The sequence below is a fragment of the Phalacrocorax aristotelis genome, chromosome 3, assembly GCF_949628215.1.
Source record: "Phalacrocorax aristotelis chromosome 3, bGulAri2.1, whole genome shotgun sequence".
NCBI classification, from domain to species: Eukaryota; Metazoa; Chordata; class Aves; order Suliformes; family Phalacrocoracidae; genus Phalacrocorax; species Phalacrocorax aristotelis.
This window is the reverse complement of record NC_134278.1, coordinates 34589834-34613865: the sequence shown is the minus strand read 5'-3', so window position 1 is coordinate 34613865 and position 24032 is coordinate 34589834. Positions and strand designations below refer to the sequence as shown.

Below are 24032 nucleotides of genomic sequence, written 5' to 3'. Positions count from 1 at the left end.
TTTTTCCTCAGTAACTCCTCATTCATGGTGAATTGCTGGAACACCCCTAAAACTAAGCAGAGAGTTGTAAATGACAGTCTTTGATTCCACACCCCTTGAGATAGTGACTGGCTGCACAGCAGGGCACAATGAATTTCTGTATATTCACTTACAAACTAAACATAAGGGATTTTCACTTTAAAAAAAATAGTAGTCCATACGATCTTTCTTTTATATCAATATTTAAAACCCTCACTTTTTAAATAACATTTGTGTTTTAGAATCAGAACCCAGACCTTATTAAAAAAAAAGCATTTTATCATATCTTTCTTTACAAAACCATATACTACTGAAAACCTTGTGAGGTTTGCTTAATATATTGGGTTTGCCATGAGGGAAAGATTTCCTCTTCTCATGGTCCCTGCTTATTTTTGATTTTGCTTCACCTAAGTAAACACAATTTTATTCACATATATCAGGAGAAATTAAATCTCTCTGTGATTTGGCAATGTTAATACTCACGTTCACTTCCACCTCTATGGACCAGTCTCCGAGTGGAGGGTTCATTGATAACTGAAATTTTTTGGAAACTACTCCCAAATCACCCTCCTCCATCAACCACTGCTGAATCAGCTTCTTCCGAGGGTCCTAGGAAAAAAGTCGGGCTGCATGTTAAATGCAAGTGGTCTTGCTAGCGAGATTTAGCTAGCAATACTTAGGATCTTTATTTGTCACATAAAGTTGGAACATATGACAAATTCCAATGTATAACGAGGTCCCTGTGGATACTTACTCGGATATATATATTCAGAGATACTTTGTAAGGTTTGAGATCAGGATAGAAAGTGACAATCCGAAACATCACATCTTGTCCCGGTTTATACATAGATTTATCAGTCTGGATTAATACAGAGATGCTCTTTGACATGTACGTCAAGCTGGTACGGTTAGAGAAGATGCGCCGGCCGTCAGCATGGCCTTCCACCAGTAATTCATAATTCCCAGAAGCACTGTTCAAAGGCAGCTAAAAAGAAAATAGTGACTCTCTGTTAACCATCCAAAATATTCTTTAAGACATCATTAATCCAAAAACATTTGACGTAAAGATCTGACATATTGTTGAATTTGTCAACTTACGTAAGTTCTCAGAAAGAAAAAGGTGGTTTCAGGGCTTTAAAGTGTCATTTCAGCAATTTCCTGAAACTGTATTAGCAGAAGCAACTTTTCAACATATTTTCATCTAACTTTCAGTAGTAATCAGGTTTTCAACAATATAAGTACCTACGTATTCATACGCCATACATAGGCTCACACACACACACATATTGTGCTCCCTCTTTTCTTTTCACAGGTATTTAGAAATTTCTTGGGTTTGATTTTGGGGGCTAATCCTTTTCTGACTTCATCACTTTTTGGTAATGAATTTTCCAAAAATAAAAGAGCTGAATAAGCTATATGCAGGCAAGATGAGCAGGACAATAAGAAAACTTCTTTTTACAAGCTTTAGCTTCATGTCCTATAGGGTAGAAAACTCAAATTCAGAATGAAGATTTCAGGAGGTGATGTACTGTTTTTCAATAGAAAGCTCCTTGATTTTGTCTCATTTCAGTTCATTGATTCCTAATTACAGCACATATTGCAACTCATCTAGAAAGTGAAATTATTATTCTTTCCAAAATATTAAGGAATGAAGAGAAAGACATTTTATATACGGTTAACAACTTTAGGTTAGACATTGAAGGCTCCTTCAGTGCTGGCAGTAAACACAGACAGACATCACTGGCAAGGAAATTCAGACTACGTACGATCAGAATAACCATGCACAAGTCGGTCTCTCTGTCTCTCCACTGCACAGAGGAAATCTAGAGCTTATAATTCAGATGTGTCAGTTCATTTCCTGAAGTTAGGTGGGAGGAAACCCAGCCACAGGGGTCAAAAGGCTCAAACCAGGGCTGCTGCAGCACACAGGAATTTCACCTTGAGCAGAGCCTACACAGACAACTAATAACCCCAGGGACATCACAGCCCAAAGGCTGGCTTCTGTACCGCCACCTGCATAGGAGTGCCTCTTTGGAGAAGGAAAAGGGTTTTAACACAAGACATAGCTGGTTCCAACAAGTAGCCCTGTTAAAAAGCTTAAGGGTCACATGCTTCTGTTTGCAATTACAGCAGTAAATCTGGAGTAAAACCTCTGAAGTCAAGACAACTAAAACAGACAGACTTGCATTTTTCAGCATAACATATGGAAATGAAGCACTACTCTTGCACTGGTAATGAAAATTACAACTGTTAACTCACCAGGCACAGCACTTCAAAAGTATCCTACCAAGCTCTATGATGAAAGGCTGTCGTGCTGTCAAAACTCATTTCAAGAGCACACAGCAATGTAACTGAAATTCCCAAACAGGGAAAAACGTCACAGGGTGACAAATGAGGTAGATGCAAATGTCTGTATTGAATACATTTCCTTCTCTGTGTGTTTACCTATAAAGAGGAGTCAACTACAATTTCATCCCTCTCTCTTGACTTTGTTTTTAAAAACAAGCCAGGAAAAAAAACCAGGAAGGGAAAAAATAAACAGGGTCTCTCTTTCACCCATGAGCAAGGGTATGATGACACAGGAAGAAGAGATTCCCATTTTAAAATCTGGACTTATATAACTAAATTTTAGGTGCAAAGCACCACACTGAAATAGATTCTGCATTTTCTTCAAGTGCAGGGTTTTGTATACACATCGCCAAGAACATATGATTCACATATTTCAACACTCTCCAACTTCTATGCCAAGTATTCTGGAATATACTAGGTAGGAGGAACAGCCTTAGTTACTGCATCTGTCAAATATTACCTCAAAATGAATTCATTTATGAATATTACCATTTATTAAAGAAGTTGTATTCCCTAAAAAGCAGGCAGAACTCCCTACAAGAAGTCCAGGAAACATTATAAACTTTCAAAATCAAAACGGGGGAGAAAATAAGCTTGTTTTGTCTCATCATAGCAGTGAATTGTGCTCTTATAGCATTATTTTCACATACTTGCAAGAATTGTCTTTGATTTCTTCTTTAAAAGTCTGTAAATGCCATTTAGAGACCTCATATGTTTTTCTGTATCTTTTTCCTATCATGAATAATGATAGATAGCATGGGTTGCTCCCTTGATTTTTATACTTTTCATATTTCAAAAGATCTTTCCTTCCTGCAACATGGTGACAAAACTGCCTGTTGTACATTTTTGATGTAAAAGCCAGGGGTAATGAAGTTTGCATTACCACGGCAGTGTATTAAGACCCCTGAGGTGTAAGGTAACCCACTTTCTGGTTCACACATCTATGCTAAAAGAACCTGCACTAATTCAATACTTCCAGAGGGTCACTGCTACAGTAATGGTAACTATTTATCTCAACCTTACCACCTCATCTATAGGGTTGTTTCTCAACCCAAATATGAGCAAGGCAGCTTTTAACAGTACGTAGTAGGAACTTGCTGTGAAAATATTTTATCTTAGTCAATACACTCCACAAGTGAATGGTACTACTATCCCTATTTTGGCACTCCTAACGTAAGAAAGAAAAAGGCCATCTCACATACTTCTCTTGACCACACCAGCCACCATCACGAGCACCTCAGACAAGGAAGCTACTGTTTCCTCTGGAAAAGATGACGGCTGAAACCAGAAACTCATTACGCACCTTCTGCTACCAGTCAACTACACTTTGGGCAAAACATAAGTCTACCATGGCTACATGAATGAAAAAAACATCTACTGTTAAAAAATGAGTCAGTTTTCATCACTTCAGATAGTGGCGAGAGAAGAAGGAATTCACCTCACCAAGTTTTAGGTGACTGAACACTTTAAGACCTGGCCAGATTATATTAAGGAACTTGTTCATTTAATTTTTTTTTTTAAAAAATGAATTTTCTACATTTGCTAATTTACAGTTTCTACAGATGCACTTCAACCTAATAGTCTTCATAATGTTGAGCTCCTCATTGTCACTGATTACCCATCCATCAAACATTTCCAGATTATTTCATTGGATACACAGTTTATCTGAGATCAGAATTTAAACCCACTGTATTTAGGGATACTCAGACTTACAGGTGTTCAAAAAGAATAAAGACTTTGGAAAAACTTTTTCCTGACACAAATGCTTAATTCTTTACATCGGGTTTTCAGGATGAATGTCCAGGATTATAAATTCAGGATTCATACTCAACACACAATTAGATATTATACATTTTTGTTGCCAAATTAGCTTATTATGTACTTTCACTGAACGTGCATTTCCAAATCCTTAAGACGACTGTGTATAAATACATTTTTATTTTAATACTCCTCAGTTATTGCTTTGCATAATTCCTTCAGCTCTAATTAGACCTCTTGGTGTGTCTGAAATAGAGATGTAGGTATCAGTCAAAACAACCACAAAGCAAAGTTCTGCATTCAAGTTTTATGATAGCTTGTGCTGATGCTGGGAATCAGCTCCCAGATCCTGTAATTGCTTGTAACAAGCTGCAGAGCACTTGATCTGAAAACTCTGTGGCTTATTGGTCAGTAAATACACTCATCTAAGAATGTGAAAATACGTAGGATCACAGAAAAAACACGTTATCTCATCAACACCAAATAATGAAAAGTTACAGAGAATTAACATTTTCTGAGGAAGGATGAAAGGAAATAAATACTTACTACTGGAAAAACAAGAGTCCCGAAGGAATCTGAATAAAAAAGAAGAAATACCACACTGTCAGAAACCTTATAAAAACTTACCAAACATCACCATTATCAGGTTAATTAGAAGAGCAGTGCTCCTCCCCCATTCCCACACTACCCATAATACCCATCAGACAACCAAATTCACTTGATGCAGCTACTCTGGAGCTCAGGGCACATGAACTGTCCGGCCAACATACATGTAATGGTTGCAACCAGCTGGCCAGCACACATATGTTTATCAGCCAGCTGCCAAAAATTATCTGAACATGAAACTTAAAAATATACAGCCTGGAGCAACTTCTGCATTAGTCAGTATTGACATACTGTGTTTATACTTCATTCAATATCTCATTACCCACATTTATTCCTCCTAAGTCCTGCCAAGGCCACTGTCAGATTATGGTATAAGCAGCTCATCTCCACAGAAACACAAAGGAAGGACAGCAGGTGGGGGAACCCCAGGAACACCCAGCCCCATCCCAGGGGAGCACTCAGCTCATCACACACCCATCACCACAAGCCCAGAGGCACACCAGCAGGGGGGAACCCCAGTACCCCAGTCAGAGACACAATCCCCCCACCAGCAGGCTACCAAATTCAGCAACTCCCTAACACTCACTATCGTCCGAAATCTGCTAAAAGAACCAGCCAGAGCAGAACAGCCCAGAAAAACTGAAATTAAGTGCCCACTTAAATAACGACCGGAGGGTGCCAACGGTGTCCCGGCTGGGAGCTACCTAAACAGGAGGGTATGGTTTGGCACTGCTGTGTCTGAGAACAACTTCCCTCTCCCATACCACTTTCCTCACACCGAAGTATCCCTCTGCTTCTGCAAAGAAGTTGATTCTGCTGACTCCTTCACATGTAAGAGAAACCCAGGATATTTTGTATTAATCTCCTCTGTAGCTTAGTAGGCAACTACTTTTTGTAGTCACTGTTATCAAGATTAACAACTTTTCTAGAAGGAATAAAAAAGGAAAAGACTTTAAACTGCACATTATTAGAGAAAGGCAAAATGGTAAAAAAATGCCTTGATAAGCCATTCCCTCTAGCGGTAACCTCCTACCTGGTGGTTTCACTGCTCTGAAACAAAGCCAGCAGCGTGGCAGTATGTCTATGCCGAGCCATTACCTCTGCAACAACCTAAAGATGCTTCTTCACTGGGCACCAGTTCTCAGCCTCCTCTTCATCAGATATATCCACTCCACCCCTTCCTCCCTTCCATGGTTGATGGAAGATGCACAACACCTTTTGCAGGGCTGCAAAAGTATGAACTTCAGTCTACAGCAACATTACTTCTCTGTTTGGTGGGGGCTGATGTCCATGTTCTTCACTTGAACATCTTCCTTTCACTCACACAGACGGGAACACCTTTGCAACTTATTCAGTCCTCTACTCCACCCAAGTTATTATTTTCCATTGATTCTGCAGCTCAGATAAAGGCTAAAATTTTCAAAACTATGCACAGGATTCACCACCCTTAAGCAAAGGAGGACCCAGAATTAACATCCTCACTGCATTACATCACCATGTGAATAAGTAACCAACATACTGAGGTATGTGGGTTAATATAACTTATTATTTTAACTATTTTAGATAATGTGGCCTCATATATTTTTAGAAGCTCCTGGATATCATTACATCACAGAGCCTTTAGTGCCACAGCTTTTATTTGAATTATGTATTTTTAGAATTACAATAGAATAAGAATTAGAATAGAATAAGAATTAGAATAGAATAAGAATTAGAATAGAATAAGAATTAGAATAGAATAAGAATTAGAATAGAATAAGAATTAGAATAGAATAAGAATTAGAATAGAATAAGAATTAGAATTAGAATAGAATAGGAATACTTCAGGTGGAAGGGACCTACAATGACCATCTAGTTCAACTGCCTGACCACTTCAGGGCTCGCCAAAAGTTAAAGCATGTTATTAAAGGCATTGTCCAAATGCCTCTTAAACACTGACAGACTTGGGGCATTGACCACCTCTCTAGGGAGCCTCTTACGAAAGAAATGCTTCCTAATGTCCAGTCTAAATCTCCCCTGGTGCAGCTTTGAACCATTCCCATGCATCCTGTCACTGGATCCCAGGGAGATGAGCTCAGCACCTCCGTTTCCACTTGCCCTCCTCAGGAAGCTGCAGAGGGCAATGAGCCTCCTTTTCTCCAAACTAGACAAGCCCAAAGTCCTCAGCCACTCCTCACAGGACATTCCTTCCAGCTCTGTCACCAGCTTTGTTGCCCTCCTCTGGACACATCCAAGGACCTTCACATCCTTAAACTGTGGGGCCCAGAACTACCCACAGTGCTCAAGGTGAGGCCGCACCAATGCTGCACACAGCGGGATAATCACCTCTTTTGACCAGCTGGTTATTGCTGTGTTTGATGCACCCCAGGATGTGGTTTGCCCTCTTGGCTGCCAGGGCACACTGCTGACTCATACTGACTCGTATTTCTTTTGCTGATTCCACTCAGTTAGACCTTTTTATCTCCTAAAAAGCAAAGCAAGGGTTTATACCTATATCTTTTGCTCATTTGTTTCATGGAGTAGGCAAAAAAAATTAATTCATCAATTTATGTCCTTCTTGATTCTGAACATAAAAGCATTCCAAGATGAACCAATAACTTGACCTTTGAACTCCAACAACTGTTAGTTTTAAATGTCAAGGAATTATTTCCTTTGACAGTGGCAAACAGAAGGAAGTCTTGACGGACTGAACACAGGGTGTCCTGGCTGCCGCCAGAGCACCAAAGGAAAAATCCTGTTCAGCATATACCGTCTATTCAAATTATAACCTGGGTTAAACCAAATGACTCACATCCCACTAATGATGTCTGTGGGCAGCACACTCCGCTACTTCATTCTGGTATGCAAAAGCTTAATGGGGATGGGTGGCATCAGGCCCTAAGCAACACAGATCTTTCCACGTATTTATGCTACTGTTGAAGCCACAATTTTCCTATCACCCTCTTCTCCTCTTCACTCGAGAAGCAGCCCATGCAGTCATGGACTCTGAGCAACCCCACCGGCCTTTGAGGTTTTCCAGCCAGGAGTCTCAGGCAAAATACACACTTCTTTCCTCAAAAACTGGCAGAGAGGGCACCCTGCCCCACTGCATGGTGGCAGGGAGACCCACGCTCAGCCAAGCTTGCTTAGCACACAGGGCTACAGGACAACCGCCAGCTACAGGAGAGGAATTACACAGTCCTGCAGAGTACCCAATTTGAAGGCAATGTAAACCCCTCTTGACTTGCTGATATATTTATTCCCAACATCTACCCAAACAACTCCATGCCCAAACAATCGCGCTAAAAGAGACATCATTTTATCTAAAGGAAACTTATGCCTTCCTTACTCAGGCAAGATGAAGTCACTGTTAACTAGGAAGAAATTTTTTTAAGGGATTATGATATTTCACTGGTAAAGGAGGCTGGATGTAGGGTAACTAGCAACAACAGAAATGCTATAAAGATACCTCCTGAAATTTCTCTCAGTTGTATACTAAAAGCCTAATCCTTCTCTAGTTCCCAACCCCCTGTGAAATAAGACTGTGCTAAAGCTGGGTTTTGTACAACCACAATCCATGACATTGCATCACCAGAAAAACCCTTGTCACTGCTGATAATCAGTTATTAACAGGAACAGGAACTTTGTTTTATTTACCACACACGCCTGAGTGGATACGCACATGGTAAGTATTGCTACAACTAGCTTTCATCTATCCAACACAGCTAATTATAGCAATGGCTACAGCAGTGACTTCAATATGTTGGGAGACACCAAGCACAAATCTGATACCCATACCACAGCCCACACCACAGGGTTTCTATTTCCATCTTTACCAATGCCAATGCAAACACAGAGTACACACACACTGCAAGGGCAGAACGCCGAAGGGGACTGCTACACATCACTTTGTGCAGCATCTAACAACTTTCAAAGCAACCTTTCATGAAACAGGGCAGGTTCTTTGCAGCTTTCTCATCAGGGCAGTGCCTGCTTGCCTCCACCTATTTTGGGAGCAACTAGCCTGCAAAAGACAGAAATCTTGAGTTAGAAATACTGGTTTTCTTCCATGGGAGATGTAACATCAGGTCTGAGCCAGATACAGCTGTGATGCAGAGGGGGAAGCAGTTGAGGAGGAGGGAGATTTAAATCACAGTCACTTCTCCTTTGTGCAGCTCAGAAAGCATTTACCTTCCGAAGCAGTGTTAGAGAGCTACAGCCTCCCTGGCTTCCTTGACAAAGCCCAGAGTGCTGTCTCATTCCCAGCCAGTGAAAATCATAAAAGAGGCTCCAGGGCATGAGGTAATCTTCCAATTCATGTCACTACATAATTATTTTGTCAGGAACTGAGCAGCCTGGGCAGATCCGAAACTCTTTAGTGTTGCAGTAAATTTCCCTGTCATGCAAGATTTTCCCATGTTCTCAGAGACTACCAAGCTGCAATCAATCCCCTGGAGCTCTGCTCAGCTACGCCCAGGGATGGCTTCAGATGTGCTCAAGCGAGAGCCGTAGGCAAAATACTTCCTTTATGTCAAGGCTGAATTGATGAAAATCACCACATTTTTCTGTCCACTGATGAATTGAAGTTATATTAAATCATACAGCAATCTCAGGTTTATAAGGAGTTAACCATGGTCTAACAGCTAGCACATGGCACAGCTCTGCTGGAAGCTCTGCTATCATGCAGCTGGACACTTTTACCCACGTGCAGTGTGTAATCCTTACACAAGATTTATACATGACATCAGTCGAGTCCACTGTCCCCAGAAATGCAACAGTTGTTACCCTCCTTCGGCTTATCTCTGCAAGGGATCCCTTTAGTTATTAAATATAGCTCCCAACTATTACAGGTAACTAACTCCAGGCAGTAGAAGTAGGTTTAGAAAGGAGCCCACAACAGCTATGCCACCTGCACCAAGCATCGCAGACCACAAAACACTGCTCCCCACAGCAGTAAACTAACTGGCATGGCTGCAGCAGGCCATGGAGGGGAAAGACCAGGCGAGAGCACAGGTCCCTGCTACTGCAAGGCATCAGCTAAAGAAAACTCCCAGCTAGGAGCCCTGCCCTAGCTGCAGGGGGAGGCAGGAAAAATTCTGTGGACCGTTCCAGACCGATCTTGAGGAAAGCTGAGAGATAAACAACCAAAAAATGCCCACAGAAATAACATGATCTTTCAAGAAAAAATATCCTTCCCTGTCACTTGCAAAACCACTTCTCTCACAGAATTCCTGAAGCTTGTACTGTATTCATTCAATAACTACTGCACTGAGGAAACGCATGGAAATGCTGCGGAAGAAAATGCCACACTGTCCTGCCTCCTTCTCCTCAAGAGTCTTTGGCATTTAAGACAGACCAGCAGAAGAGGAACCAAAGGGAGTGTGGTAGTGACATGCCACCAGTATAGACAGCAGTGGGAAATTAAGTCATCTTTTTAATGTACCTCGCTGCCATGCCATTTGTGGAGGTCTAATAATAGTCTTGTTTATCAGCAAAGCAAATAGGAAAAAACTCTACAGAGTCAAATGCAAGCATGTTTTTTTTTAGACTCATGGAGAGCTGCACAACAATGGCATCTTACCTTCTTCCTGCTGCCTGGGCCCGACCCAAACCCAGAAACTTACGCTACTCCTTCTTAAGCAGACACCACCAGCACTAGAACTAGACATAAATGTTTCAGCTTCCACTCCCCAAAAAGGACAGAGGTTCCAGAAAAATGACTGTATGGCTTGGCACAGTGAACTAGAGCTTGTGCCAATATAAATCAGTCCAGCAGCACTTGAGTCTCTAATTTACACAAGCTCGGGTCTTGACTCTATATTTTAGCTAGTGGCAGGTATCGCTACAAACAGGATTTCTCACTTAACCTTAACCTTTCCTACCTACATTCTCATTCCTTCTTAGCCCTGTGTGAGAACAGAAAAACATAACTGGAGACTCCTCAGATTGATTTACTCAAATGACACCATGTCTTCTGGCAGCTGTGTTCACATATCCATGCTTAGGAAATGTTTACAGAAAAGCATTTGCTTTGCAGTGATAAATGGATTTTTTTTTTTCTACTGTGGAGTCTATTTCAGAAATGCACATCAGAAAAATAAAAAATAATGTTCTTCAATGTCCTTCCAGATTCTTCTTCCTATCCAAAATATATACTATTTTTGTGTTCAAAAAAAAAAGAGGTGAAAAAAAAGAAGGAAGCATAAATACCAAGGCCTAAACTGTCCAAGGAGTGAAAAATACTTTTTGTTCATAAAAGAAGGCCTACAAATCTTCCAAGTTCACAGTTTTCTTTAAATGCGTTATACTCCTCATCTATTATCCTAAAATTAGCACCCAAATTAGCACTGGTTAGTTACGCAAGTAGCACAAAATACATAGTGTGAGCCACTGCTGTTAAGTTATGGCTAAATTTGGGCCAGACGATAGAAGGAGGGGCAACACAGCACTCAAACGCATGCAGTAGGGATTGCTCGTGGACATCAGCATACAGGCTGACATCCAAAGCCAAATTAAGCCAACAGGCCTGTAGCAAAAGGATATTACATACTTGCTTCACAAAGCCTCCTAAACCCTTTTGGCCTGCCAGCACTACATACACTTCCCGCCCCAGCCACTCGTTAGCCTACTCTCTATTTCCACCAGCCCTTATCCTTTTTGGTCCTTTTTGCAATTTTGGGGGCTAAAAGCACTCTGAAATTATAAGAGGAGAGAGAAAGGCAAGGTAGCAGCACTGCCTATGGAGAAAGGCGTAAAGGGACAGGAGGAATAATCTGAACTGGACCAGAATCTGTCACCTGAGGGTCTGGTTAAGAGACAGGGCACCACAGCTCTAGAGGACAGGAGAAAGGCAACATGCAGATGTTTCTGCAAGTAAAGCCACATTTTTTGAAGTTCTGCAGTCACTAGCAAGTTCTAGCTTCAGTCTGCAATACAGTGTGTAGGGGTATTTTCCTGACAACCAGGACAATTCATGACAAAAAAACCTTCTTCAGCTAAATCCAAAGGTTTTTCCCCAATCTGCTTTTACTCCACAATCAGAAGCGCGGTGAAAACCCAGCCACAGAAAGCACAACCAGAAACACTCATGGCCAGTACAGAATACATACAGATTTACCAGGAAGTATGAAGCGTGGGGATGCTGTCCTTCCTCTCCTCTACCCCTCACCACGGCATTCCCCATGTCTTTCTATTTCACATGGCAAAGGAGTCGTGGTACCTCCCCACCTGTCCCGTTTACCGGTTCAGCCCTTCTTCTCTAACCAGCACTGCCAGATCTACCCCCAAGGAAAAACTACCATCTCCCACCCCCTCAGACAGACAGACACTGCCAATGCCAGGTGGCCCTTCCCCTGCCCTGCTGCACCCATGATCCCTTCCACAAGCAAGCACCAAGTTTCCTGCACACTGGCCATTCTAATTTCTTTTTAGACTTAGGTCATAATTCAGACATTTAATTCTCCACTCAGTCTTCTAAAGTAAAACAACCAACTCTGGAGATCTCGCTATTACTAGCACTTTCAGCTGAGCAGTCAGAGAGTGGCCAGTTGCAAGAATACAATACTTAAAATGCTCCGTAGTTTATCTGAGACACTGCATGCTGGGTAGGAAAACAAAACAACTTCGTATTTCTAAAACTAAATCATCTCTTTAATCAGAGGTTTTCTGACAGCTATCCAGCAGCTACCATCCCAGAGGCTTAAATGCAAGTACAGGCTCTTTTCAACTTTTCCCCGAGACCAGCATCCTAAGAGCCATCCATAGACTTTGTCACGCGTATGACGTGATCACTGCCTAGCATACCCAAACAACTACATTCCCATTAATTATAAATCTACAGCTGTTCGCGGGACAAGTTTTGACTACAGAGGAAACTTTCTTGACACCAGATCAAGCCTATGAAACTACGCAGACAATTCAGAATAATCTCAGATTTAAGCATTTTATGCAACTAAATGGGAAATTCATTTCATTCACTTAGTTTTCCCTTGGCGAATACACACAAACACACAAACTCACAGGCATCTGCACATCCTGCTTTCAAGACGCTGTTGGCCATTGTTATTATCCATTCTGATTGTCTGTGTTTATTTCATGGACAAGCCACTATTACTGCAATTTAAAGCAGCTGCAGTTTTTATTCTGACTTAAAACATAGGGAAATCATACTAGTACCAAATGTGGCTAAGCCTGTCTATGCCAGAGATGTAGCAGTATTAATACCACCTCCATTGCATCAATTGCTGCTATGGGAGCAAAATTCCAAAGTCAAGTCACCTCTTAAACTTATCCACTACAAATAAAACATTCAGGAACTACTTAAGTTTCCTCTCAGAGGGAGTGAAAGGAGGTTTGTTTTCATATTGATTTTCTTCCATTTTCTGGAATGCATTCAGAGTCTGTGTTGACAAAGCCACATAACTTTCCTGAGATCACAAAATTATTTAGATATATAAAATTATTACCTGATACTTTGTTCATCAGTAAATAAAGGCAATACAAATCCCTAAACATACAAAATAAGCATCTGGACTTCAGAGCTGCACCTCCAGGAAGCTGGAGAAGTGGGGGAGAAGGGGTCTGTCACTCTGGCCACGTCTTCTACGCATATTCTTATTCAGACTGCAGTGAATCCAGGTGAACCAGCAACATCTCTTGCCATCTGCTATTCAACCTCTGCAGATAGGACCTCAACTCTGCCTTCACAAACAGGTACTCAGAGATACAGAGCATGGGAACCAGCAATGCTGCCAGTGCAGATAGTCATGTCTCATGAAAAGAGAAGTCACCTGTGTATGACTGGAGACCCATGAGTTTCCCAATTGCTTCCTGTGTCTGCAGGTACTTCTATAACCTTCAACACTTCAGCTTGGATCTCTTTCTAATTAGACACCACTAAGGACATCATCCTAGACCCATCTGGAGATCCACTGTTATCTCCCACCCCTTTCTCTTTGAAGCTACCTTTTATGTACCTGAAGGGTAATAACCAGGTTCACAGCACACTTCTCCTGACAATTCACCCCAATTCCTCCCATCTCTCCTCAAATGCTTTCCAGAATGTAGAAAAGGCTCCCAGGGTCAAACCAAAAGTCTGTTTAGCCCAAGGTCCCATCTCCAGAAGTGGTCATGGACAAACTGAACAGCGCAAAAACAGACACAGTGACCCTTCCTTGGGTACTCTTCCCAGCCTATGCAATCTGAGGCTTGGGGCTTGAAAAGCCAAAATTAGTGTCTTTATACTGGACCAGACCTTGATGGACTTCTGTCTCATAAATTTGTGCAATCACATTTTCCATCCATAACACCTGGGACAATCCACAATTTATTTCCATCTCATGTGAAGGCCCACCTCCTTTTGTCTGGTTTCAACTTGCCTCTTGAGACATCTCCAATCTTTCTGTCTGCTCCTCCTGGAATTTCTCCAGTTGGTTCACAGCCTCTGTGAGGAGTGCCCCAAATCAGGCACAGCATTCCCCAGGATGCCTAATTAGACCTGCAAAGATTACTAGAATACTTTCTCATATCTTACAGAAAATATTTCTGTGTATATATTTGAGTACAGCTTTTGTCTTCTTTTTTAGCACCACAGTATTATTTGTAAGATATCACCTTTCGGCACCTTTAAATCATCACCCACACCACCATAGACACCCCCTTTTCAGCAGAACAACTGCCTCACCTTGTTCCCCATCCAGTAAACACATGCTCTTTAATTCCTCAACAAGAGGAGAACTATGTCGTCACCCTAGTGAATCACACCCCAATTCTTCCCCTAATCATTTCCCATATTGGCAAACTTCGGTGAAAGTCTAATCCTTCTTCCCAGCACCCTTGCCACTCCTTGACTAATCTAATAAACATTCTCCCTTTTTCATCCATGTCAGTCATACTGTACAATACAGTTGCAGGACAACCCATTTCCAGTTTGAGAGTGAACAGCTTAGACCTACTTTGTAACTATTACTTTTCCATCTAGCCACAAACATCTTTAATAAGAGTTCCATGCTGTCCCTGCTTCCCTACAGCTGGCTTGTCACACCAGAGTATCAAAAGCCTTACTAAAGTCAAAATATAACAATATCCCATTTCTCATCCACCTACAACACCTGCCAGCCCACGGCGGAACACATTTTATTTTCAGGTTTTCAATCTCCCAGAACCTCTCTCTTCACTCATGCTCTCAAAACCTCACTAGCAGTTTTAAAATTACTTAAATCAATTCCCTGAATATCCTTCAAGCAATTTTATCAGGCCTAAACATCAACATTACCAAAGTACTCTTTAACCTGTTCCTCCCCTTTTGTTGCCTTAGTTCTTAACTCTTTTACATGGCAGTTAGTTGACCATCTTAGTGAAGACTGAGCACTTACCGCCTCTCCCCGACCAATGCCATTCTCAGCAGAGTAGAAAGCCACATCCTCTGCTAGCTTTCTTGCTACCAAAATTATATTTAAAAATTCTGCCTTGTTACCCTTCACATTCTTTCCTACTGTGGTTTGGCCTTTCCAGTTTTGTCCTTTCTTACCCATGCTACTCCTTTAAGCTCAACCTTTGTAATCTGATTTCATTTTCAGTTTATACACATGGTTTGCCTTTTTTCCTGTTGTTTTTTTGGCCAGTGATAAGATCCTGTTTAGTTACTTTATTTCTTATCCTTTTGTTATGTTAGGGTAATATGTACTTATCCTTTCACTACGAATCCCTCAAGAGCTTTCTCCCTTTGCTTCCCTTCCTTCTTGGTTCTGATAGCATCTTACCTCCCAGTTCCTGTTGTTTATTGGCATCATTTTTTTTCCCAAAATTCACAGCTTTTACTTTGTTTTTCTCTCTCCTCCCTTTCCTAAAAGCTGTAAAGCCCCTACAGTTCACAGTAGCAACAGGGAACCCCACACTGGTGCATGCAATATTCCCTCCTCTGTAAGAGTTGCCCCACTGCCACCATTCCTGCTATAAGTGACTTATTCCACCCTTCTCAAGGTACTGTGAAACAGCCTGTAGTGCTCAATCTGCCACACGCTCCTTGGCTGGATATCGTTGAAGAACATGGTGACCAGAACAACCTCGCATATGAACACGTAAGCCTTGAGCCACAGGATGACTCTCCCTCAAATATCAAACCGCATCCAATCACTAAGATAAAGCTCAGGTACTGGATGGGATTGCTACTTCCATTTTCCTGCTAACTACTTAATGGTCCTGTTTGAAGGATGGCTTCAACAACAGGCACAGAAATCTGTCAGGTTTTTTTTTACTTATATGTGCTCCAGCAATACAAAAGCCCATAAGAGATCATCCTCTTCTCTACTAGCTCCCTTGTCTCTAGATCCAGCCCCAACACCTCCTTCCCCAAAACTTTTCCTTTATTCTCATTTTGCACAGGTTATCTGCATGTGCTGACTATCTGACAACTTATTTTTCATGAGGCACAGTTACATATATGTTTGGAGGTCGAGGTTATGGATGCAAAATCATGGGACTCCTGCTCTCTTGCTGTTTGGCTTTTCAGGCATTGATACAGAATCAGGCAGAAAGGAGCTGTCCCACTGAACTGCCAGCAAAACCCTTTACCCCACAGATTTTCAACATAAATTTTGTGGTCACCAACGAGTCATTCATTTTATTCTGAAATAAGGTACAGAGGCAACTCAAAGTCAACAAAAGGGACTGGCTTACTTAGGCCATTCATTCCCATTTAGCTGCTACTTTACAACTTAGTAGTGTAAAGTAGTAAAGTGTAAACACTTTCCTAGTATTTTTCACTGTTTCACATACTAATGTGGTCAGAACCATATTAATAAGTATTCAAAGCACGCCTTCTGGTAAAAGCAGATTTTCCTTTGTCTATATGGATAATCACTACATGTCTGAACTTGACAGATGTTCTCAAAAACTCTATCATGTTTTGTAAATCATAGCTGAGTATTTGCCACACTCTAGCTCAGTAACTTCTGTTAACAAGTACATTTACTCCTCTCTAGAAGTACAGAAAAGCAGTGCAAGTTAATTAACACGTACAAATAATTTACAGGGAACTCAAACTACACATACTATTGTAAACCAGATTCTTCAGTTCATGAAGTAGTTCTCACTCACTGTGCCTGAAATACATTATGTTGAACCTTAAATACCAGAAGCTCTAACTAAATCTTATTAAGAATTAAAAATGTTCATGCAGTCGGGTAAATGATGACAACTCATTACACATGAAAGCTTTTCTTAGAACTAATTTGTTTTTTCAACTTACATGCTACTTACTCTTTCCAAATCATTCTAGCACCAACAAGGACAACAGCCTTTTCAGAAGCTCTCACAATTAAGGTATAAGGTTTCTCATACACTAACACGCACTGCAATGTCTGGGTAGCAAACCCTGTAAGACAACACTTCTTGCCAATTCAAACTCTATCTTTTTTGATTAATGTCTGGATAAATATGCATGGCAAGAGCTACCCTTCACTGTAATCACTGAAAAATCAAGCTATTCATGCATAAAATTTAACTTGCCTGTTATTCCCATCTTATTTTGTTGTTGTTGTTGACCCAGAAAATCCAACAGCTCAAATTGCACATAAGCCATTGTTATCTTCTACAGTCATTTTCAATCAGGGTGAGGATCTTTCTGATACTGCAGCTCCACAGAAAATGTGTCAAGGCTTGATATGGTGCACAGCAACAGCTTTAGTTACTGCTTTGTGTTTTTCTGGAGTCTGCTGCAGACAATGGAAAGGTATTCTCTCTTGGTGATGCACTGACTTTTTTTTTTTTTTAGTTGTGCTTGCTCACACAAAGTTTACCTGTAGCACCAACATCCTGCTTGCAGGCATTCAGTTAGTCTGTTTTCAGTACATTTAATCTAATTAACTTAATTTCTGTACCAAAACATTGGTCTTAAACTATCTCCCTTGCTACAGTACATTTGGATTCTGGAATATTGAGCCAAGCTCAAAACATCAGCACTTCTTCCATCACTCCAAAGAATACAAACTAGCCACTTATTAATAAATATGTTTATTTTCCCTTTGTTATATGAAAAGCACAATAAAGATACGAACCAGCCTCCACTGCTAAAGCTTTCTCTAATGGACAATTTCCCAAGAATCACTCAAATATCAAAATTCCACTTCCACTGCCATTAAAACAGTGAATGTTTTATCAACCATCAGAGGGTAAACACTCTATTTCTTATATAAAGCAAGAGTTATATAAAGAAAAAAACCCTGTGCCTCTAATTCAACAAGATCCTTTTAGGGAGTTAAGTCAGAAATTTAGACCAGTACATGTACCATACTGAGCTGCTGCTGGAGGAGGACCAGAGCGCATTCTTAACTTTAAGCAACTGAAGATGATGCACTTTGCCAGGCAGGTATGTAATAGCTCTTATGCTTAAGTACTCAGCTGAACTCAGCCCGCAAGATTAAAAAGCACTAATAAAAACACTGTCCTCAGCCTGTCCCTTGTCCCCAGCATCCAGTTCCCAACTCCGTGCCCACCTCAGTTCCATCAGCACCAATGTTTGCACACAGAACCAGGAAACCTGTCTGCCAAAAAAAATATTCAAGAAAATAAAAACTTTCTTTTTCAGTCAGACCAGTTTCTCAAAGCAGTTAATCCCCTGCTATTGCTGTCACCAGACAGGGAAAAATACGAAAATACAGAGCATAATTGAGCCAGTTTAGGCAACGGGGACACTGAATTGGCAGCCTAGCCAAGGCAACCAATCACTTGCAGCTTTCTGGATATTCAGCACAGTCAACAACCTCAGTTACACCCTGCCTCCCTTAATACTTATTTTGCATTGACACATGGCAATAAAATTCATCAGACTCATGTGCACCACAGGAACAGTAATACCACTGTATTACCCACTCTGTGTAATCTAATGGGCCCAAGTGACAGAGAAAGCAACATTTTCTGGGTACTAACATATGCAGCAATCATGTAATTTCAAGAAGATTTTGTGCACCTGGAGATATGTTTGGGTTTTTTTCCTTCAGCTGCAACAACTGGCTTAATAAAATGTCCCCCAGTCACATTCTTGGACTAACACAGCTACAACAACATTGCTACATATTTTATCTTAAGTTTGGTTTGTTCTTCAGTGAAGAATTTAAAGCTTTAGAATCTTATTCGGACAAAGTGCTTTCTCTCTGATAAACTGCTTTCTCTCTGAGTAACTCTATTCACAACTGATCCGCTCCTGTAGCACCTTCGGATACACGCCTTCAACACTACGTCCTCTGTTACACGGCAGCTCCCTTGTTGCTGGCCTGTAACAGCTTTGCTTACGTATTTGTTCACAAAGAACAAACGACTAACAAATTATACAACTTGGCTTTAAAGAATCAATGGCCACATACTAAATTTTAAGATTTTTGCAAAAGGGAATACACTGCATGCTCAGCACTTTTTTTTGTTTTTTGCTGCTCTATTTATCAAACAAAAAAGCATGGAAATTTCAAACATATATTTAAAAGACAGGAAAAAGATTTAAAATTAACAATAAATCCATGTACTTCAAGTAATGCAGTATAGATTCATCCTTTTTCCTCACCGTACCCAGTCTGATGCAGTGTCATACCTGTTCCTGATCACCCACCGTTCCCTCTGACTTCAGCAACTCCCAGTGTCAAGCATCATTCTGTGTGCTTGCAGACAGAGACATCCACATATTTTCACATGCTTGGAATTATCAGCTGGTTGTCTGGTTTTTAATGTTGAAAAGGACAATAGCAGACAGGTTGAAACTCATGCAAGTGTCACTGACTTTGATGTTAAGCAGAACAGAAACGGGAAATTAAAGCCAGTATAGTTAGAGGAAGAAAAGGAGAAGACAGTTTTTCTTTTGAAAACAGTAATTCAGTTGGCCTGGGTTTGTCTTGGTTTCGTATCAAAATACTGCCAGGAAAGGTTTGAAGAGGATCTGGGAACTTAAAAAGACAAACTCACTACTAATAGCATAATAAATGCATCAAAGTTATTTTCGCCACACAGTGAGAATGTTCCTTTATCCACTGCTGAATCCTCCCCTGCAGGGGAGGAATAAGCAAAATCTAAATATGGCATGTAGCGTGTCCTGGAGACTTAAGATTAAGGACCATAGGCATGACAGCCAGTCTGGTTTACTTGCATGCAGATTTTAGGTCCTAGCAAATCTGTCCTCCTAAAGTAATTGCCTTAGTCATACATCACCACAACTATAAGTGTTAGATTTGGACACTAACAGTTCAGGTATATAAATTTGATTTAAATCAGGAACGAACACTTAGATTAATTTTTTTTAATTAACAATAGCACTACAGGAAAATTGCCTCAGGTTTATGCTTTGACACTGGCTGCTGGAAGACATACACCTGATAACAATAAAAAATCATAGTGGATAAACAATACCCAACCCGAAGTAAAACATGCGAATGCATAGTTCTGGAAATTTTTTTCAGAATATTTGAAATAGCAAGAAGAGTTTTGATCAGATATGCTTTTCTGCATCATGGGGCCATGAATTTTTTGATCTGGTCAAATGCTCTCCATCACACTCGAAGGCCTCAGCCTTCTCTACAGGTTGCGAAGAGGGGTGGGCTTTCATGAAGGCTTTGAAACGAAGGTGTGATGCTTTCAATTAAGGCATCTACATTAACTATAAGACATTAATAGAAAAATTAGTTGACATCAGCAAGACAAAAGTGCATTATAGCAGGGTAGATTTTTCTAGGACCTCACATTGCCCCCAGACTCTCTACTTTTGACAAAAAAAAGGCTAGAGTTTGGGTGTCATTTACATTGCCTCATACTAAGAGCATTTTGAAAGCTGGATTATCCAGACAAGGTATTTTCTTTCTAATGAGAGCAAATCTCAGGCAGGACACCTCTATGCTTCTGCTCCCAGCTGGCCTTTATGAAAGGGAGCAGTGACCACCGTACCTCAGTTCTCCAACCACTCAGAACTGCCACCACATCCTCTACTGCTGCCCGGGGGGCATACATTAAGTCAGCCTACTCTAAGGTTTACTCATCTTCAGTCCTCAACATGTCCCACGATTCAGTTCTTGAGCCTTAAGAATTTCTGTTTCCACAAACGCACAGAGCTTCCAAGTAACGGTATCTGACATGGTCACCTCCACTTTCCTATCATCCTCAGGTCCTCCTTTTCTTAGGGCATGAGAAGCAGCCAGTTCCAGATGCTTTATCACCTTGTTCGTTCCACCCTTACCATAATCCCGCTTGCTTCCACTTTGCTCCTTAACAAGCCCACCAGTGAGCACCTCTTCTACTTCTTCTCCAGTGGCCCAACTACATGAACCAGAGTACTTCCTGGCTCCTCAGAAACCCCACATCCATCAGGCTTTGCTACGATCTGATTATTTTCAGAGTTTAAAGTGAGTTAGCACACCCATGCAACCACTCACTATCCAGTTCAGTCACCCACATGCACACAGAGCCAGCAGAGTACGAGATAATTTTCCCATAAGTGATCTCTACTTGGTAAAGTTCCTATTTTAGTACCGTTCAGAAGCTGTGATATTTTGGGAGCAACAAAATAATTGTGGGAGAAGGCAAATCTAAATCCTCCCAAGCCAACTCCATCCTCTTACCTTTCTCAAAGACCATTTCCCTGCTCAAGATGGTCTCGTTATCTCTGATCACTTCTCCCCTTACGGTGACCTGCGCTGGGCTGTCCCGCAGCAGGGCTACCCCAACAGTCACGTTTGCTCCAGGCCTGATGTTCCAGGGAACTGCCACCAGGAACGTAGGTCTGGAAAATCCAAACGGGCAGAGGGAGAAAGGGCAGGAAGTGAAATTCAATCCCCCAAAAAGTAACAGCGTCCACATAATCACGTACGATGCATGTTGCAAAGCTCCTCCGTTGCGCTCCACCGCGGAGCCGGAGGGGATGCTCACTGCCCAGGCGCTGCCGAGCGCACCCACGGTTTGCAGGACGGGGAGGAGGCAGGGCTGCTCTGCCCGCTCGCCGGACAGGCTGCCGGGGCGGACCTGGGGGAGCCCCCCGCTACCCCGCGCCCCCACCCGCCCCTCCGGCCCCACGTACCCGGCTGCCGCGGAGCTGCAGAGGAGGAGGAGGAGGAGGAGGAGGAGAGCGCCGCGGGTCGGCTCCATGGCGCTCGGCGCTGCCCGCAGCGCGGTGGCTCCGCCGCTGTGCGCAGGGCCGGGGGCGGGCGGGAGGTGCCGCGGCGGGCGGGGAGGGCCGGGAGAGGCCGCCCCAGCCCCAGCCGCAGCCGCAGCCGCAGCCCCAGCGCCGGGCGCGGCCCGCCGGCCGCAGCCCCACAAGCAGCCGCCGGGGCGTTCCCGGGGCCCGCCCGGGGAGAGCGGAGCGGAGCGGAGCGGAGCAGGGGGGCGGCAGAGCAGCGGGATAGCTACTCCTACACATCGATATCCAGGGGTGCGCTTCTGCTCCCCGCAGCCCTCGCACGCCACGTCTGCGGGCAGATGCCGCTGGGGAGCGGGTGGGATTCTCGGGAGAACACAACATCGTACAACATAAACACGGAGGGTCGTGTTTTCCGCCTGTACATCGAGCGGAGCGGGAGCCTGCTGTCGGGGTCTGCCCGGCTAGCGATGAGGCTTTGCTCTGCAGGGACTTGGCGAGACGTGGAGAGCCCGCCGGGGCGCCGCTGGCGTGGGGCTCAGGCTCGCTGGCAAGCCGGGCACGGGTCTTGGTCTGAACGGGGAGAACGATACTGGCAGAAATTCAAGGAGCCTCGTAGCTACTTAAAACGTGAACCGATTGGTAATGTAGCTCTGGCTGGACTGTCCTCTGTGCCCAGTATCTGCAAAACAAGGTCATGCCTGCATATGCAGCTTAACCCACTTTCAGGGTCCAACAAGTGCACTGAAGCAGCTTGGGTGAGGTTCTGCTCCTTTAGCGTGTTCATTGTAACTGTGTCGGCTAGACACACCTAGCGACGTTTTGATTCATCTGAATTCTTTCATCCCTGCACAAGTCCTGCACATTTAGAAATTCCACCCGGTTCTTGAGGTCTGCCTCTTGAGAAATGCAGGGCTGGCATCCTCTGCATTGTGTTACGCAGACAAAATACAGTCAGTTGTAGCCCCGAATAGAAGCATCATGTTTTGTTCTTAGGAAAATTGGATATGAACAGAAAATGTACATAAACACTGTGCTCTGACAGTACCCTCAGCAGTCATGTAGTCTCTTCACATCTTTTAAATTTGCTTTTGTAAATTTTCATACCTCTACTGATTCTTTTTGGAACGCCAGTCGTAGTGACAGGAGAGAAGGTGCCACCTCTGTAGACTAGGGAAGGGGCGATATTACAGCCACCACAGCTGATGCCTGGGAGGTCAGTCTTGGCATCTCACCTGCAAAAGGTGCATGATGAGGCAAAGTTTGGGAGAAGTTTGCTGTTGTAATTTTTAAGTCCTTAGCTCATTGCTTGTGAGAAACAGGCAGGGAAGGTGAACAGTCACTGCCACTCCTTTTTCTGGAGATGGTGGGAAAAAGTGCTTACAAGTAGTGCTGCATCCCAATTCCCCAGCCTCGACAGTAAAGCTACTCATAGTACACATTTCTCCAGTCTGGCACTGAGCCCAGCTGGCACACCACCATACCTGTCAATACTCATCAGCTCTCTTAGTCTCCAAAACAGTATGTCCACATCCAAACTTCCTGCTGGGTATATGGTCCACACTAACTCCCAAACCGCACTTCCAATTGTTCAAGACAGCACTTGCTGGCCAGGGCAAAACCATGCCAAGGTCAACTTGGGGGTAGAGACAATCAACTTCCAGTCCCAAGAACTTTTGCCGGCACTGTTTAATTCATTAGCATGGATGGAGCCCAAAAGTCCATTAGTGAAAGTGCTTGCAAATGTCACAGCTTTTGCCCAGCTGTGCAACAGTACTGTGGACTCCCATCTTCCCTTTTTTTTTTTCCTAAGGGCTTGTTGTTCAAAGATACTTTTGTATGTGTGTTTGATCTCTTCTTCTACAAAAATACCAATAAAAGAATCCACAGCAGGAAGAAAGAGAAGAAATGGATTATTAATATTGTGATTTCATCTATCCTGAATAGATTTATCACTGATACGAAATGGATAAACAGACATTAAATGTTAGATGCCATTCCATAACAACATGCAAGCTCCATTTCTTACAGTTATATCCATGTACTCAGAGACAGGTTAAATTAATGGAGGACCATCCTTTTACTTGGAGATCTCTGAATCCCCAAGTCTTCTAAACATACCCCCTTCATTCCCATCCTAATCCAACATGAAGTTTCCTCTGCGGGAGTTATACCACTCTTCGATTCCCTCTGCCTTGCCAGAAGACACTTAAAGCAC

General features: G+C 42.5%; 1 protein-coding gene across 1 annotated transcript in view; it reads right to left on the bottom strand.

Moving 5' to 3' along the window:
- CD109 (CD109 molecule) overlaps positions 1-22012 on the bottom strand; it is a 77997-nt gene extending 55985 nt beyond the window's left edge. Inside the window, exons 1-5 of the mRNA XM_075087095.1 lie at positions 21758-22012; positions 21303-21463; positions 4672-4700; positions 773-1003; positions 502-627 (exon numbers count right to left, since the gene is read on the bottom strand). Coding sequence (XP_074943196.1) covers positions 502-627; positions 773-1003; positions 4672-4700; positions 21303-21463; positions 21758-21825 — 615 coding nt within the window. The 5' untranslated portion in view covers positions 21826-22012. The remainder of the gene's footprint in view (positions 1-501; positions 628-772; positions 1004-4671; positions 4701-21302; positions 21464-21757) is intronic.
- Between the last annotated feature and the right edge of the window lie 2020 nt (positions 22013-24032).